The sequence below is a fragment of the Coturnix japonica genome, chromosome 4 (assembly GCF_054131305.1).
Source record: "Coturnix japonica strain WE chromosome 4, WE-NBRP24, whole genome shotgun sequence".
Lineage (NCBI taxonomy): Eukaryota > Metazoa > Chordata > Aves > Galliformes > Phasianidae > Coturnix > Coturnix japonica.
In genome coordinates, this window is record NC_140666.1 from 41,851,294 (window position 1) to 41,865,607 (window position 14,314).

Below are 14,314 nucleotides of genomic sequence, written 5' to 3' on the forward strand. Positions count from 1 at the left end.
CCCATGCATTTTTATGTATAGATTTCAGCAGGAAGAGCAGTCATATTGCTCAGGTACTCAAAAATGCATCTGCACCGCAAGAAACTGCTTGTCAGATTTCCTGCATCCACTATGAGAAACGAACAGAATCTCAGCAATTACTTTTCAGCTGTGAAATGTGCTTTTGAGAAGCGACTATAATTTTTCTTGCATAGAACTCTTTGTACTCCCATATTGTTACCATATGCAGTGTTGTTTTTTTTTTTGTAGTTCAGCCATTCTGTGAATAGCCCAACACTGAATGGTTTTTCTTTCTCCAAACCACCACTGACCAGGCTGTTTTAAAACTGCAAAGAAACTCTTACAGTGTTCAAACTTCTGGACTCCAGACTTGGGCCTTGTAATCTGGATTGATACTGTTCCAACAAAAAGTTCTGGAGACTGGACTTTGCATTTCTGGTGTATCCTGGAATCTTTAAAACTGTTCATATTTCATCTTCTGCTACTGATGATTTTTTGGTGTCCACAAACTATACATTAGAGCAACTTCACAGAATCCACTTCTTTAGATCACGCCATTTGTTTCATGAAATTCAAAGACAATTATGAAAACAAGCGAAACATTTTATTTCCAGTAGCAAGAAGAGCAAAATGTGAGATTTCTGCCCATTTTGCTTTGCAGCTTACTGTTAGCATAGACTTACTGTTTTATGTGTATGCTGTATTTCTCTATATTGAAGATATAACACAGGACAGGTGGTTTGAAATATAAATTGGAATAAATTTTCATTGCCATCATGTTTATGAACCGAAATCCTAGTGTTGAGAGGAGCTGCTTGGGGGAGCTTTTCTGGCTGATGGGAATGTAGTTTGGAACCTTATTGGTGGTTCTACATTCAGCTGTTATTGGGACCTTTTTACTGAGTCTCTTGCGCGCTCTTTTGCAGAGTTCAATTCACGTCTTGGTATTTTTCTATCTGGGGAAAAAAGGTGCTATCTAAAAGCTGAAAGGGAGGTTCTGGCAGTTGATAGGGAGCCTGTAAGTTGTTGGAGAGGATGATCAAGCAGCCTGACAGTGCTATTATAACACAATATTTACAATAATTATAATTAATAACAGACTACTTTTAAATCATTCATACTCTAAAGAAATTCCCGCTTTAGAACATACTGACCTATTTTACTATCTCCAGGTGGTCATCTGTCTTGCTAAATGTTATGTCTCAGATAGTAGCTAATACAAAGTGCTTGAGGGAAAGCTTCAGGAAATTCTGTAATGAATTTCTCTGAAATAGCCGTTTAGTGCTCTTATTTGTCAGTAATTTGGGAGGATTTAGGCAGAGGCTCATTACTGTTCTTACAGTGAAGTTTCTTTCTTCTTAAATTATTTTGATTTATCAGTAGTCTCCTGACTGCTGGCTGAAGAGATTTGTTGCAGGTTGATTTAATGCACTTTTTCTCTCAGGACTGTAACGAGTGAATTCTGTACCTGGTCATTTCACTGATGGTGCTCTTGACAGCACTGAGAAAGAACTTGCGTCTCATCAGTGGGAAAAACTTAGCTAGCTGAAAATCTTATCCTACTCATCACCTAAAACAGAGTTTTGTTGAAGAGAAGTCTCATCAGGCTTTCTAGGGAGTTATGCTGCAGTACCTAATTAAAATCAGCCTTGCTAAACTTGTAACTAACCAGAGGGGGGGGAGGGAAGCAATGGAGATCTATCATTTATAATGGTATTAGGAGGAAATCCGACAGTCTTGAAATAAAATAGTCAATTTGAAAAGGCAGTGTGTCATATTTGGCCGTACCTGGATCTGGGCTTTAGCTTTAAACCTGTTTAAACACCAGTTGATTTTCTTCTCATATAGATGATCTTAATCTCACTCATATGCAGCAACTGAGCTGCACCTCATACAGCAGCTGCATAGCTCAGTTCTAGCTTTCTTCCGAGTCCTTCATACATCTTCATACATATGTACATACATATGTAGGAGATTTCAGGCAGCAACATTTTCACAACTGTACTTGCTGTAGACTATTTAGAAATGTGGAATATAAATGTAGAATCATTTAGTCATCAGGATAAGAGCTTCTGAATTCAGAAATGCTACTATGGTAGTCAGAAGCAGTTATGTTTTAAAGCTATCAAATATGTGATCTAAAAGACAATTTAAAAAAATCCAGTATTGTCTACACTAGGAAAAATGTTTCTAAAATACTTGATTTCTCATAAAATAGGAAAACAATGAAATATCAATGCTTGAGAGATGGTTATAGATTTGGAGATAATTGGTACATTTGAATTCAGTTTTGCGCAAGAATATAGAACTGGACAAATTTGCAGTGTCAAAACACTTCCTCGTTCCTTCCACAGGATATACACCAAGCATATTTATTTGCATGCTTCCAGTGATGATTAACCTATTGAAGTTGCTGAACCTCTAATATATGCGAATCCATTTTATTATTAAAATGGAAAAAAAAAAGGATTATCTGCAGTTCATAAAGAAGAAATGTGTTTAATTTAGTATGCTTATTCTGATTCAGAATTAAGTCATCTCATGAGTGTTCCTTTAAAGAGAAGGATCACTTAAGGACAAGTAGAGAAATCAAAACTAAGAAGATATTCTAAGTCTTCCTCCCTTTCTTTCTCCTGAAAGAGTATTTGATTGCATAATAGTTTTCAGTACCGAATATTGTCACATTCAGAATCTTCTTAAAAAAAACAAATGTAGTAAATCTGCTTCAAGTCAGAATACTGCCATCTTTTTTGATCTCAGTCATTTAAAAGTTTCTGGTTCATTTGTTGATGCTTACAGTTTCTCAGCTCCTTAAAATGCATGCTTCCAGAATAGCCTAATTTAAACAGAAAACAACTATGTTTGTGTAGCATTAAAAATCTGAATAAAAGTATCTATCTTCTGTGATGCATAATGTTTTACATTATTCTTGAGTACAGGTTACTTTTCGTGATGAGAAAGCTAACTGACACTCATTCTCATTTCTCCCATGTGCTGTCCCTCTCAGTGTTAGGGTTATTAGATAAGAAGTTAATGTTAAGGGAAGAGCTGAGTTTTCTTTAGGAAAAAGAAAATTACAGTACAAGTGTCTTTGCTTTTGAGGATCTGGGAAAATAAGTAATTTCATAACCAGTAATGGCATGTATTTTAGAAAAAGGGTAGTGGAAGCCTGAAAATGATATGTATAGATCTACCTCCTGTAGTACCTTTCTAAGTAAACAAATAGCTGATGTCTGTTGCATAAATTTACTTGTCTCCTTATCTAGTGTTATATTATCTAATATTTTTTAGTGTTCCATGAGAATTGAGTTACAGAAGTTCATGCTTTTTTGTTTCATTTTTAGTAGAAGTGACATGTTAACCTATAGTAGCAGTTAATTAGTGAACAAAGCAGGAAGCAGTTTGAACAGTATGCAGCTCGGGAGACAATCAAGCTAAATCAGTCAAAAGCAGACTGTAGTTTTTGGTATTTATTTCAAAACAAATGAAGATGCCACTGACTGTTCCTTGAGAGTTCTATTACAATCATATCACAAATATCAGAAGTATTGTTGTATGAAGGATTTGTCAGTGCATCCTGAAGTAGTTGCATGCACTGCTTCAGCAGAGCAGTCTCACCAAGCCTGTATCAGCTGAGAGAATCCAGATTGTTCCAATCTTCAGAAAAACGTTTTTTCCTTCTTTTCTCAATTGAAGAAAAACTTTAATGTTTGTTCAGTAAAAACAGAAATAGTGCTTTTTCAAAATGACAATAATATTCAATTTCACAGTAATGACCTTTTACGTTCACAGATTTTTTTTCTTCCTGTCGAGCAATATGTCTCAAGCAATTTTCTCACTCCTCTATCCTATAGAGGAAATCCCAGAAGGCTTTGCCAAATTAGACAGCAAGAAGTCCTGATACAAATGGAATGAGAAGGGTCGAAAGCCTATCTTTTTCAGTTGGGAGCAGGTGCTTCCTTTAAGTTTCCTGAAAATTTCTGATATCTTTTTTTACTAAGACTCTTTGAGATAGCTCTACACCTGAATTATTGGACTATATGTACTATGGATAAAGAGAAGGCAATAAAACTAACAGTAGCTAAAATGTTCATGACTGTAAGGGTGCATAAGTAGAACATGTTTTCTTTTCTACAGTAAAGAAAACGGTGCCTGTTTGCAAAATACAAGCAGTGTTTCAGCTACAAAAGATTTTAACTTCTTTAAACCAGCAGCTTGACCCCCATAATGAATTTTCCTTCTACAAGTTCTTGTAGAAAAAGCCATTACTTTATTCATCTGTCATAAAAAAATAATCAAATCTTTTGGGCTAAACTTGCAGGAGACCAAATTGTTAAACTTAGCTGCTGGCCTACACAGCCCTTTACATACTTGCCATGACCTTACTGCTGAGCTTCCACTGTTAATGTCTTTAGTTAGCTTTCTAGAAGTAAATGTATTCACAGCCAGAGCTCAGCTTAGCCTCCAGTTTTGCACCTACAGCAGGCAATGTGTGTAAATGCTACTAGATAGAAGTCCTGTTATAGAGTGCTAGAAAAATCTGGGAAAGCTAATAATTTGTAGGTTGGCCTTGATTGTTGGCATGTACAGGAATACAATTAGAAATTTGTTAAATAGCTTTGAGAAAACTAGTGTTTTGTGCATGCTTGTGTGCTACAAGTATGGGATCAAGAGCTTCTGAGGACTCTTAGGACTTCTTAGGACTTTGCTAATAGAAATGTCCTGATAATATACTGTGGTGTTCTTTCGTAATATCTGATAAGAAAGCTTGAAAGATTTTCTAGGTTTTCCTTTCCCAGGACATCAGAACATAACAAAAAATAGTCATTATACAGATAAAGAAGATACTGGTAACCTGCTTCACATTCTCAGCACATCATCTAATCTGTAACATGAAAGTAAGTCCCAGAAAAAGCTATAGGTTATATTCCTGTAGGGCTATCCAGATGCAGCAACTTGTTTTTGGAACAGAAGGGTAGTTTAGTCCACAGGCTTCTTGAGAAGCTAATAATGCAGCAAAAGTAATGAGTTTCATGAACTGTGCATTCAACTGATGTCCTTTTTCCTTGTTTGTGTCTGGTGTTTCTACTACAGCCCTTGATTTAGGTTGTATTTCTAGGCCAAAATATAGAGGGGAATCTTCAGCACCTCAGTGAACTGCAGGAGCTGATTAAACACAACTATTACAATATTAATTCAGATGTATTAGTTAAAAGATTTTAAACGCTTCTCTTTTCATCTGGCAACCATGTAATTGTGAGAAGACTATTCCATTTTTTCAGTCCAAAAGGAAGTGCACAGACCAGATGCATTATTTCATACGTTTGGTTATGTTATACCACTCTGATTTTCCAACCTAACTCCTTCATTGCATGCTGAACACCAGCTATTGTCTGGCTACTTTGCACCAGGCTGTCTTAGATCTACTCCTTTGGTTATTTTCTGTGCCCTGATTCTCAATCTATTGCATTTAATTGCTGGTGTAGTTAGTCATCTTCTAAAGCCTGCGGTATTCCTTAAGTCTGTATGTTTTTCTCAACTTCAGTGTTCCACTGATTTTTTTTAACTGTTCAATTTTGTTTTGGCTTTTGATTATCCTAGGGTCCGATTGGTATGGATGGAAAGCTGGTAGGTGATTTGTTCAAAAACAGTGTAACTTAGGTCTTGTGTATGTTCAGTCTCTGCTTTTTGAATTTCTCATGCTTAAATGTATATTAATCACATATTGTCTTACTTTGGCATTATTTCAGTCTCTGTACTATAGACTTCAAGGGTGCTAATAAGCCCCTTCAGTCTTCTGCATCTATCCAAGCTGATACACTCCTGTTCTCTGATCATTTTCAGTCTGGATTAGGCTGTAGGACAGCTGTTCCTAATTCAGATGCTTTGTCCATAGGATGTCCCCAAAGGGTAGTAAGGTGGTGCCTCTGATGTGTATCCATGGCTCTTGTGTTTCCTCTTTCTGCAGGCTTTTTCTTCTTGCATTTTTGTTTTCTCTGCCTGGATTTTGTTGGCTAATTACATCTGAACAGTCCCACGTATCTGTATGCTATCCTAGATGTTCTTTAAGAAGGCACTCTTTCAAGTTACTTTATACAAGGCATTCTGATCAACCTTCAACACCTTATGTATGAGTTTCTGGCATTCTCTCTTTCTCTGTTTTGAGAACAACCTTATTCTTTGCTACCTCAAACACATCTTTTGTCCTTTCGCTTACTAAAAACCCCTTTTCTTTACAAGCTCAATTTGTTAACCTGAAACAGCAGCTTCCATTTTCTTCTCTTAAGAATTTTTCCTATGCTCCTGAGGTTTCTTTCTATTGCAAAGTAACACTTTTGTGATGCTTGCTGCTTCTGGTCGATAGACATCCTTTAATTTTCTCTTCTAGCAGATTAATAGCTTACCTGTTGATTTCATCTTGACTTGTCTAGACTGTATATCTTTACGTTCCTCTTTTCATGTCCACAGCTGTTAGATTAAATTGTATGGAAGTTGATTAGCAACCAGCTGTACAAGTCTTTCAGTCAAGGTAAATAGAATTGGCTGCCAAACTTAACCCCTTTTTTTCCTGCCAAATAGCATATTAAGTTGGTGAATGGAAATGCAGAAAGGAAAAGTCTTCTGAAGGCTTTGCTGAAAACATGATAGATTATGCAGCTACACATACCATAAGAATGCAGATTAACTGCATAAATGCACCAGGTAAGTTAATAGTGTTGGGACTGCTCTGTAAGTGCATCCTGAGAACAGATTGTATAGAGACACAGCATGCTAAATGAAACAGACTAAGAACAACAAATGAAACCATATTCAACTTTCAAACACAAGCTGGAGCATATGAGCATCTGCTGTCTAGAGATGTCTGTTTTGGAAATACAGCTGGAGGTTGCAGGTTTCAGGTGCTTTCAAGTGTTGTCTTGCCTGCTGCTGACTTCTTCCTGATAATTCCAGTCACAAATTCAAGCAAAATAACATACTGCTTTGTTTGTTTCAGATCATTGAGAATCATAGATTCATAAGATTGGAAAGGACCTACAATCAGGTTCTTTCAGAGCAGATCTTTTTTGTGCATCTCTGGCTTGTGTTTTCATTATTACCAAGATAACTTCATTAGCCTTGAAGGGATACATCTATGGGAGGGCAAGATGTCCTCCCAAAGAGCATCTTTGTGCCTGTACCTTCTCAAGCCAAGCTGATGACTTCTCTAATACAGTGCTTGCTGCATTCTCTTGTTAATGTTGCTTAGTGCATCATCAATGAGAAAACTATACTGTAACTGCATTTGCTAGTCAGTAGGGCCCAAAAACAATGAAGGATTGAGAACATCTGAGAACAGAAAATAATTATCTTCATTAAGGCAAAGTTCCTTCTAAGTTCAAGGGGATTATAGTTAGCAGGATCAAAAAATTGTGCTATAAGTACTTCTATATTCAGCATCTGCATTTTTGGTCAAGTGCTGAATGACTGGAAGGTAGAGAGCCTGCAGAAGTTAAGTGAAGCTCATCTATTATATTTATCGTTATCTCAGAGTTCTTTGTCACCGTGAAAAACAACTGTCTTTTAAAAATCTAATTTCTCTTTCCATATTTCAGATACGATAAACCAGTAATTATAAATGCACTTCAGCTGACTGGTTGTGCTTTTGAGGCAGAGAGTAGAAAATGCTTTCATAGGAGTATGACTTTATCCTTCACCTTTTTCAGAGTATGTTTGTTTTATGCATGTATGTCTCTTATCTTACAGCATATACCATGTGAACACTGAGTATCCTACATGTCTTAAATAAGCATGAAGAACATTGTGTCAGTTTTCAAGCCTTCTTGGTTTGTTTTCTTTTTTCCCCATTTGCCTTCTACAGCTTTAAACTGGAATTTTATTGATTTCAGACTTCAAGTGTTTTGTGTACCTTGGAAACCCTTTCATGATGTGGTCAAAATGTATTACACTTTTAAATACGCTTGAGAGACATGTATTGTGATTTTTATATAGGAAACTTTGTATGCATAGGTCTCAGTTCATTTATATCAATTTATCATACAGCTTCCTCAATACTGCATCAGTAAGCAATTCCAGGGACTTTTGGGATCAAGTGGAGCATATAATGGCTTAAAACCTGCAATGATGGGAAGATGAGGGTAAAAGCTGAGTGCAGAGAACTCCAAGCATGTTTATTGAGCAAGTGAGATGTGTAATTTCATAGGACTAAGCCAACATGAAATCTTTGTATTAGAATTGGCAAGCTTTTGCCAGGTATTTTTTTTTCTAATCTGAAAACCCATACACAGCAAATGTTCTCACAAGGAACTAGAATGAGGTTACAGCATCTATAACAAGGAATGCTTTTAGGCCTCCTTCAGTGTAAGGATTAGGTTAGTCACAATAACTCCGCATTTTTACTATGATTCCTCTCTAACATTATTTCTAACATCTTATATTCCCTGTTTGTTTGTTTTTTAAGCTTGCATGTAAATTAAGATCATGGTTTTTGTCTCATTTTTTGTTTCATTAAAAAAAAAGTTCTTCAGCAGCTTTTCTTGTAAATAGCATGTCTGGTCAAATGCTTTTTTTTTCCTTCAAAATCTCACTATTACTGACTATTAGAGGTGGAAAGTAAGCTCTGCCAATCGTTTGGTCCCGCCTCTGCTCAAGCAGAGTTGCCCAGGACCATGTCCAGTTGGCTTTTGAAGATTTCCAAGGAAGGAGACTCCACAAAGTCTCTGGGCAGTTTGTGCCCTGAGCTTTTTCTTCTTCAGGCTGAACAGCCCCAGCTCTCTCAACCTTTGTTCCCATAGTGGTTATTCACCCATCTGCCTCTAGCACAATCATGTCTTTCTGTGATGAGGAACCCAGAACTGGACCCAGCACACCAATCTCACCAGTGTTGAGCAGAAGGGAAAGATAACCTCCCTTGACATGCTGGCAATACTTTGCCTTGTGCCACCCAGAATTCTGTTGATTTTCCTTGTGGCTAGAGCATGCTGTTAACCGATGTTCAGCTTGGTGTCCACCAGAACTTCTACGTCCTTCCTTGCAAAGATGCTTTCCAGATGGAAACTTGAAGAAAAATTGCTCACAGAAAACAAGAGGGCTGCTCTAAAATTAATGCCTCCTATTTTACTTTGTTGGGCCATAATGTCAGAGGCAGATGATGGTGTGGCACTAGATGCTGAATCTTCCTGCTGGTATTCTGTTCCATTTTATTACTGTGTGACAGATGGCAGCCCTGGGGGCAGTCTGAAAAAGTATCTTAGGACATGGAAGAGCATATTAAGCAAAGGTGTGGAATTGAATTTGTCCATGGGGAAGAAATGGTGCCCATTGGCATTCATCAATGTTTACTCAGTGTTTGTGGAGACAAAACAGTGGGTGTGTGTGCACAGTGAGGCAGTGGGTGGTGTGTTTCAGCGGTGGCAATAGTGGGTCACCTCTGCTGGTGCAGATTTTTGTGAGTATGGCATACAGGCTCTTGTTCATTGCTGGTGGAAATGCACAGCTAACAGTGGAGACTAAATTGAAAAACAGAGTAAGTTGGTAAGTAAGGGAAAGGACAAAGATGAATTCCCAAGCTGCCTCTTGGGCTGACACCTCAGTTTTTCATTGGTTGCTGTTTTTCTGGTTTAAATACCAATTTATAGCACAGTTTTCAACAACTACACTTGCAAGAAAGGCAGAAAGACAGTCCTGTTTCCTGAGCCTTCTGTTCCTGCAGTTTTTAGACTTTGTTCACTAGGCAGTAGGCACTTTGTAGCTCATTCTGTAATCAATAGGAGGAAAAGCATCCAATACCTACTTCTAAATCAGTTCAGTATATGTAGATTCTTTCTCACTTAAGAATTATTAAATTAGGTTTTTCTGTAATTTCTAATCTGTATTGTCGTTATAAAAAAAAGCATGAAGTTTCTGTAACACAGGTTCAATTATGTGTTATTGGTATTTATTTCTGGAATTGCTTAATTGGAACACAGTTTATCAGTTTGAATTCAAACACTGAAATTAAATATTAAACTTAAAGATCCAGGCTCTGATTTCATTACCATTACTGGATTGTTTGTTATTTTTTTCATAAAGTGCTGTAACCCTTTGCTACTGTTTAAGGACCAGATCTTTGTCATAGCTTTCTATAACCTTATGATTTTCTTATTTTTCAGGGTCAGCCTGGTCCTCAAGTAAGTGCCATCTCGTTTTCTTACATAAGTTAAGGCTAAATGAAGCCTACAAAACTCAGTTTATCTACAATGTAATTTGATACGGAGTTTTTTTGATCATGCTGCATAAAGTTTGAAACTAGTAACCATTGCATAATTCAGTAAGACAAATACTTCCCCAGAGAGAAACATGGGGCCTCCCATACGGTTGTTTGAGTTCCCTCAGCTGTTTGACCAGATGGTAGGGTTAACAACGTGGTTTTGAATAAAGCAAATCTCCTAACTATGGCTTGAAACTTTGCCACCTAACTTTAAAGCAAGATAAAATAACTTAGCAAATGTGTAGCAAATGCAGTTCTTCAACTGCTTATTAATCACATACTAATAACATTGCTATAATCCAGGCAGGCCTCAGTTATTTTAAATATTGTGCTGCTAGCTGTTGTGATTAATTATACATGCTCCTTGGATTAGTTCTGCTGTATTTAAGAATAGTAGAACTTTGTCTTGTGAGTTGTAATTGAAGATGTGGAAATCCAGGGACCTAACTTTGCTTCTAATGTAGAAATAGACCAGCAAAGAGGAAGCACCTGGTATAGCAAAATCTATGTGTAACATGTTTCAGTTGCAGGGTAAAGAAATGTGGAAGAGCAAAGAAACAGAGGGGAGGGGGTGATGTGGGGAAGCCAATATCAAATCCAAGCTCAGTGAAATTACTTGGAAAAACTATTTTTTGTATACTTAAGATGCAGTATAAAAAACTGCTTTGAGGGGACCATCTTAGCAAAGTAAGTTGTCTGAGACAGAATTCATGAGGGTGTTTGATATTTCAGAATCATAATTGTAAACCAAATCTGTGCAGCATTGTTTGTTTTGTTTTTTGTTTTTAAGTAAAGATTTTTTATTAAGGAATGAATGTAAACATTTTCCTGAAGTCTTTTTGCTTCTTCACATCCCTTTCTGTTGAAAAACAGTTAAAGTGTTACAAGTCCTCTCCACACTCAGTCTGAATGCTGTGTATCAGTGCTATAGGATTTTCTGACACTCTACTTTGCAGAGTACCAGATTCTATTTAATGTGATATATGTAGTCTATATAATATTTGGAATGAGTGCCTTTCCATAGAGCTTCTACTTTACAGTAAGTAGGCTCTTGGCCTGTGGCCTGTGCAGAGGTATCTGAAGCCTTTGTGCTGTTGGCAGTCAATGAAGAGATGGACTATAGTTCTGAGTGGCACTCTTGTTTGGAACAAGCTCCAGTGAGGACCTAGGCGTGTTATCTGATCCTTTGGACTGCCCTGTAAGTTGATGTTGACTTGTGCTGTCAGCACAAGTGGAAAGTTTTCTCAGGTGGAAAACCTGAGGCTGGATCTCCATTTCCCCCATCTCAGTTCCTTTTGCAGAGCATCTTTAATGCTTGTAAACAGCTTCTCACTTCCTGTAGCTCATCTGTGTACATGAAATGCCTTGAGGTACCTGTTGGCTAAGAACCACAACAGATAGTAACATTCAGCATAATCTGTTCTGTAGGAGTAGATAAACAGGAAACTCAGTACTGTTTAAAAAGAAAAAGAAAAAAAAAAAAAGGGTGCAAACTATAGGGGGAAAAAACCCTAAAAATTGCAAAGAATTTTATTCTGTGCACTGTGTGATCATACAGAAAACAGAAATCAGATCTAGGGTGTGCACTAGATCTAGGATGAGAGTTCCTATGATCTAACTTCACTGGTTCCTTTCAGTAGAAACATTCATCTATTTGCCTTCATTGCTGTTTCTTTGTTGTTCACTCTTAATAGTGCCTTTCCTCCTATTCAAATCAATATGCTAATATTGTAGCAGGAGAATTTAAACTCAGTTATTTTGACTGGCTGCATAAGTCCAGAAATAATTCTTACAAATACACACGTGACAGGGGATATTGGCATGAGACATTTGGAGATCAAAATGGCCAAATATAAAGGCTTGTGTGTTGGTGTTGACATGTAAGTTGTCTAAGCACTGCTTGTAGTAGATGAAGGTTAAGTCAATTCTTAGTGCATTTAGAATACTCTTCATCTTGTTGTAGACTCCTAAGGCACATTGCCTGCTGACAGGCATCTGTTGCTGCATGGGAAGATTTGGTCTCCAGCTTAGTCTCTGGCAGCCATATGTAAAAGAGCAGGAGACTGCTGTTAGACTGTTGTTGTATCTGTCAGTCATGTGCAGCTGTCTTGGATACCTAGGTGAACTCTCAAATGACACTAGTTGCATACGGCCATGCCTCTTAATTATAGATCCTGATTATAGGCAGCTACTGAATGTAATAAACTTTCTACTGAACTGCTCTTTAGACTATGTTGACAATTTGTAGGACTTAAACTGCTAAATGTTAGATGTTTTCCTCTTAAAAAGAAACTTGGGTCCTGGTAACTTCCGTAGCCATGATTTTTAAGTGTTATTTTAAGCTTTAGTTGAAAAATCTGAAGATGTTGATGAAAAGATTTTTAAAGCATTATTAGAATCTGTTTGCATACTGACAATGTAAGACAAACTGTTTCCTATTTGAAAAAAACAATCTGCAGGAATTTCAGTTACCCATGAATACACAGAATTTTCCCATTCTTTTCTGTGCCCATAGGGAATTTAGAATGCAAAGTATTGGTAGGCTTCCTGCCTTCAAAGATCACAATTTCTGTGTTGATGAATGAAGCACTTAGAAAAGCTTTCAAAAGGTTGTTTTTTATGTCCATGCAAGCTCAAAGCTAAATTCTGATTGTTTTTATACTCAGTGTATGTATCACAGCTTTCTTCTTGCCATGATTTTCAGGAAGTAAATAGTTAATTGACCTAACTTGTACGTAATTACTGGCTACAAATACTTAGTTGTAATGAATATCATTAGTAATATTAGTAACATCTCCTGTCTCAGCCACTGAGTTTTTACTGTTCAGCATACAACTGAAAAAATATTTTTTTCATTATTCAAATGGAAAGAGACTTTACTAAAACACATAAATATTTTTGGAAGGAGGTTATCAGGAGTAGTCAGCATGGGTTCACCAAGGGGAGAGGTCATGCTTGACCAACCTGGTAGCCTTCGATGATGTTGTCACTGGCTGGGGGGAGGGTGGTGAATGTAGTCTACCTTGATTTCAGCAAGGCATTTAACACTGTCTCCCACGACATCTTTATAACAAAGCTGAGGAAGTGTGGGATAGATGAGTAGACAGTGAGGTGGGCTGAGAACTGGCTGACTGGCAGAGTGCAGAGGATTGTCGTCGGTGGTGCAGAGTCTGGTTGGAGACCTGTAACTAGTGGTGTTCCCCAGGGGTCTGTGCTGGGTCCGGTCTTGTTCAACATCTTCATCAATGACCTTGACGAGGGGATAACGGCCACCCTCAGCAACTTTGCCGATGACATGAAGTTGGGAGGATTGGCTGACATGCCTGAAGGCTGTGTTGCATTCACTGAGACATAGACAGACTGGAGAGCTGCGCAGTAAGAAACCAGATGAGGTTTAACAAAAACAAGTGTAGAGTCTTGCGCCTAGGGAGGAATAATTGCATGCACCAATACAGGCTGGGGGAAGACCTGCTGGAGAGGAGCCCTGCAGAGAGGGATCTGGATGTCCTGGTGGATGACAGATTGGCCATGAGCCAGCAGTGTGCCCTCATGGCCAAGAAGGCCATCGGCTTTCTAGGGTGCATTAATAAGAGTGTGGCCAGCAGGTCAAGGGAGGTGATCCTTCCCCTCTACTCTGCCCCGGTAAGACCTCAACTGGAGTACTGTGTCCAGTTCTGGGCTACTCAGTACAAAAAAGATAGGTTTCTCTTGTAAAGAGTTCAGCGGAGGGACACAAAGATGGTGAAGGGCCTGGAGCATCTCCCCTATGAATAAGGAATAAGTGAACTGGGTCTGTTTAGCCTAGAGAAAAGAAGACTTGATCCAGATCTATAGACACCTGAGGTGTGGGGAGAAAAGTGGTGAGGCCAGACACTTCAGCCGTGTGTGGAGACAGGACAAGGGGAAGCAGCCTGAAGCTGGAGCATAGGAAGTTCTGCATGGATGTATGCAAGAGCTTCTTTAAGGTGAGGGTGACGGAGCACTGGAACAGGCTGCCCAAGGGGGGTTGTGGAGTCTCCTTCTCTGGAGATATTCAAGACCTGCCTGGACGCCTACCTGTTCTAGCTG

At 38.1% G+C, this 14,314-nt stretch overlaps 1 protein-coding gene across 1 annotated transcript in view; it reads left to right on the plus strand.

Moving 5' to 3' along the window:
* COL25A1 (collagen type XXV alpha 1 chain) overlaps positions 1-14,314 on the plus strand; it is a 130,671-nt gene that overhangs the window by 10,284 nt on the left and 106,073 nt on the right. The window contains exons 2-3 of the mRNA XM_085546631.1: positions 5,602-5,628; positions 10,149-10,166. Of these exons, the coding sequence (XP_085402757.1) occupies positions 5,614-5,628; positions 10,149-10,166 (33 nt within the window). The 5' untranslated portion in view covers positions 5,602-5,613. The remainder of the gene's footprint in view (positions 1-5,601; positions 5,629-10,148; positions 10,167-14,314) is intronic.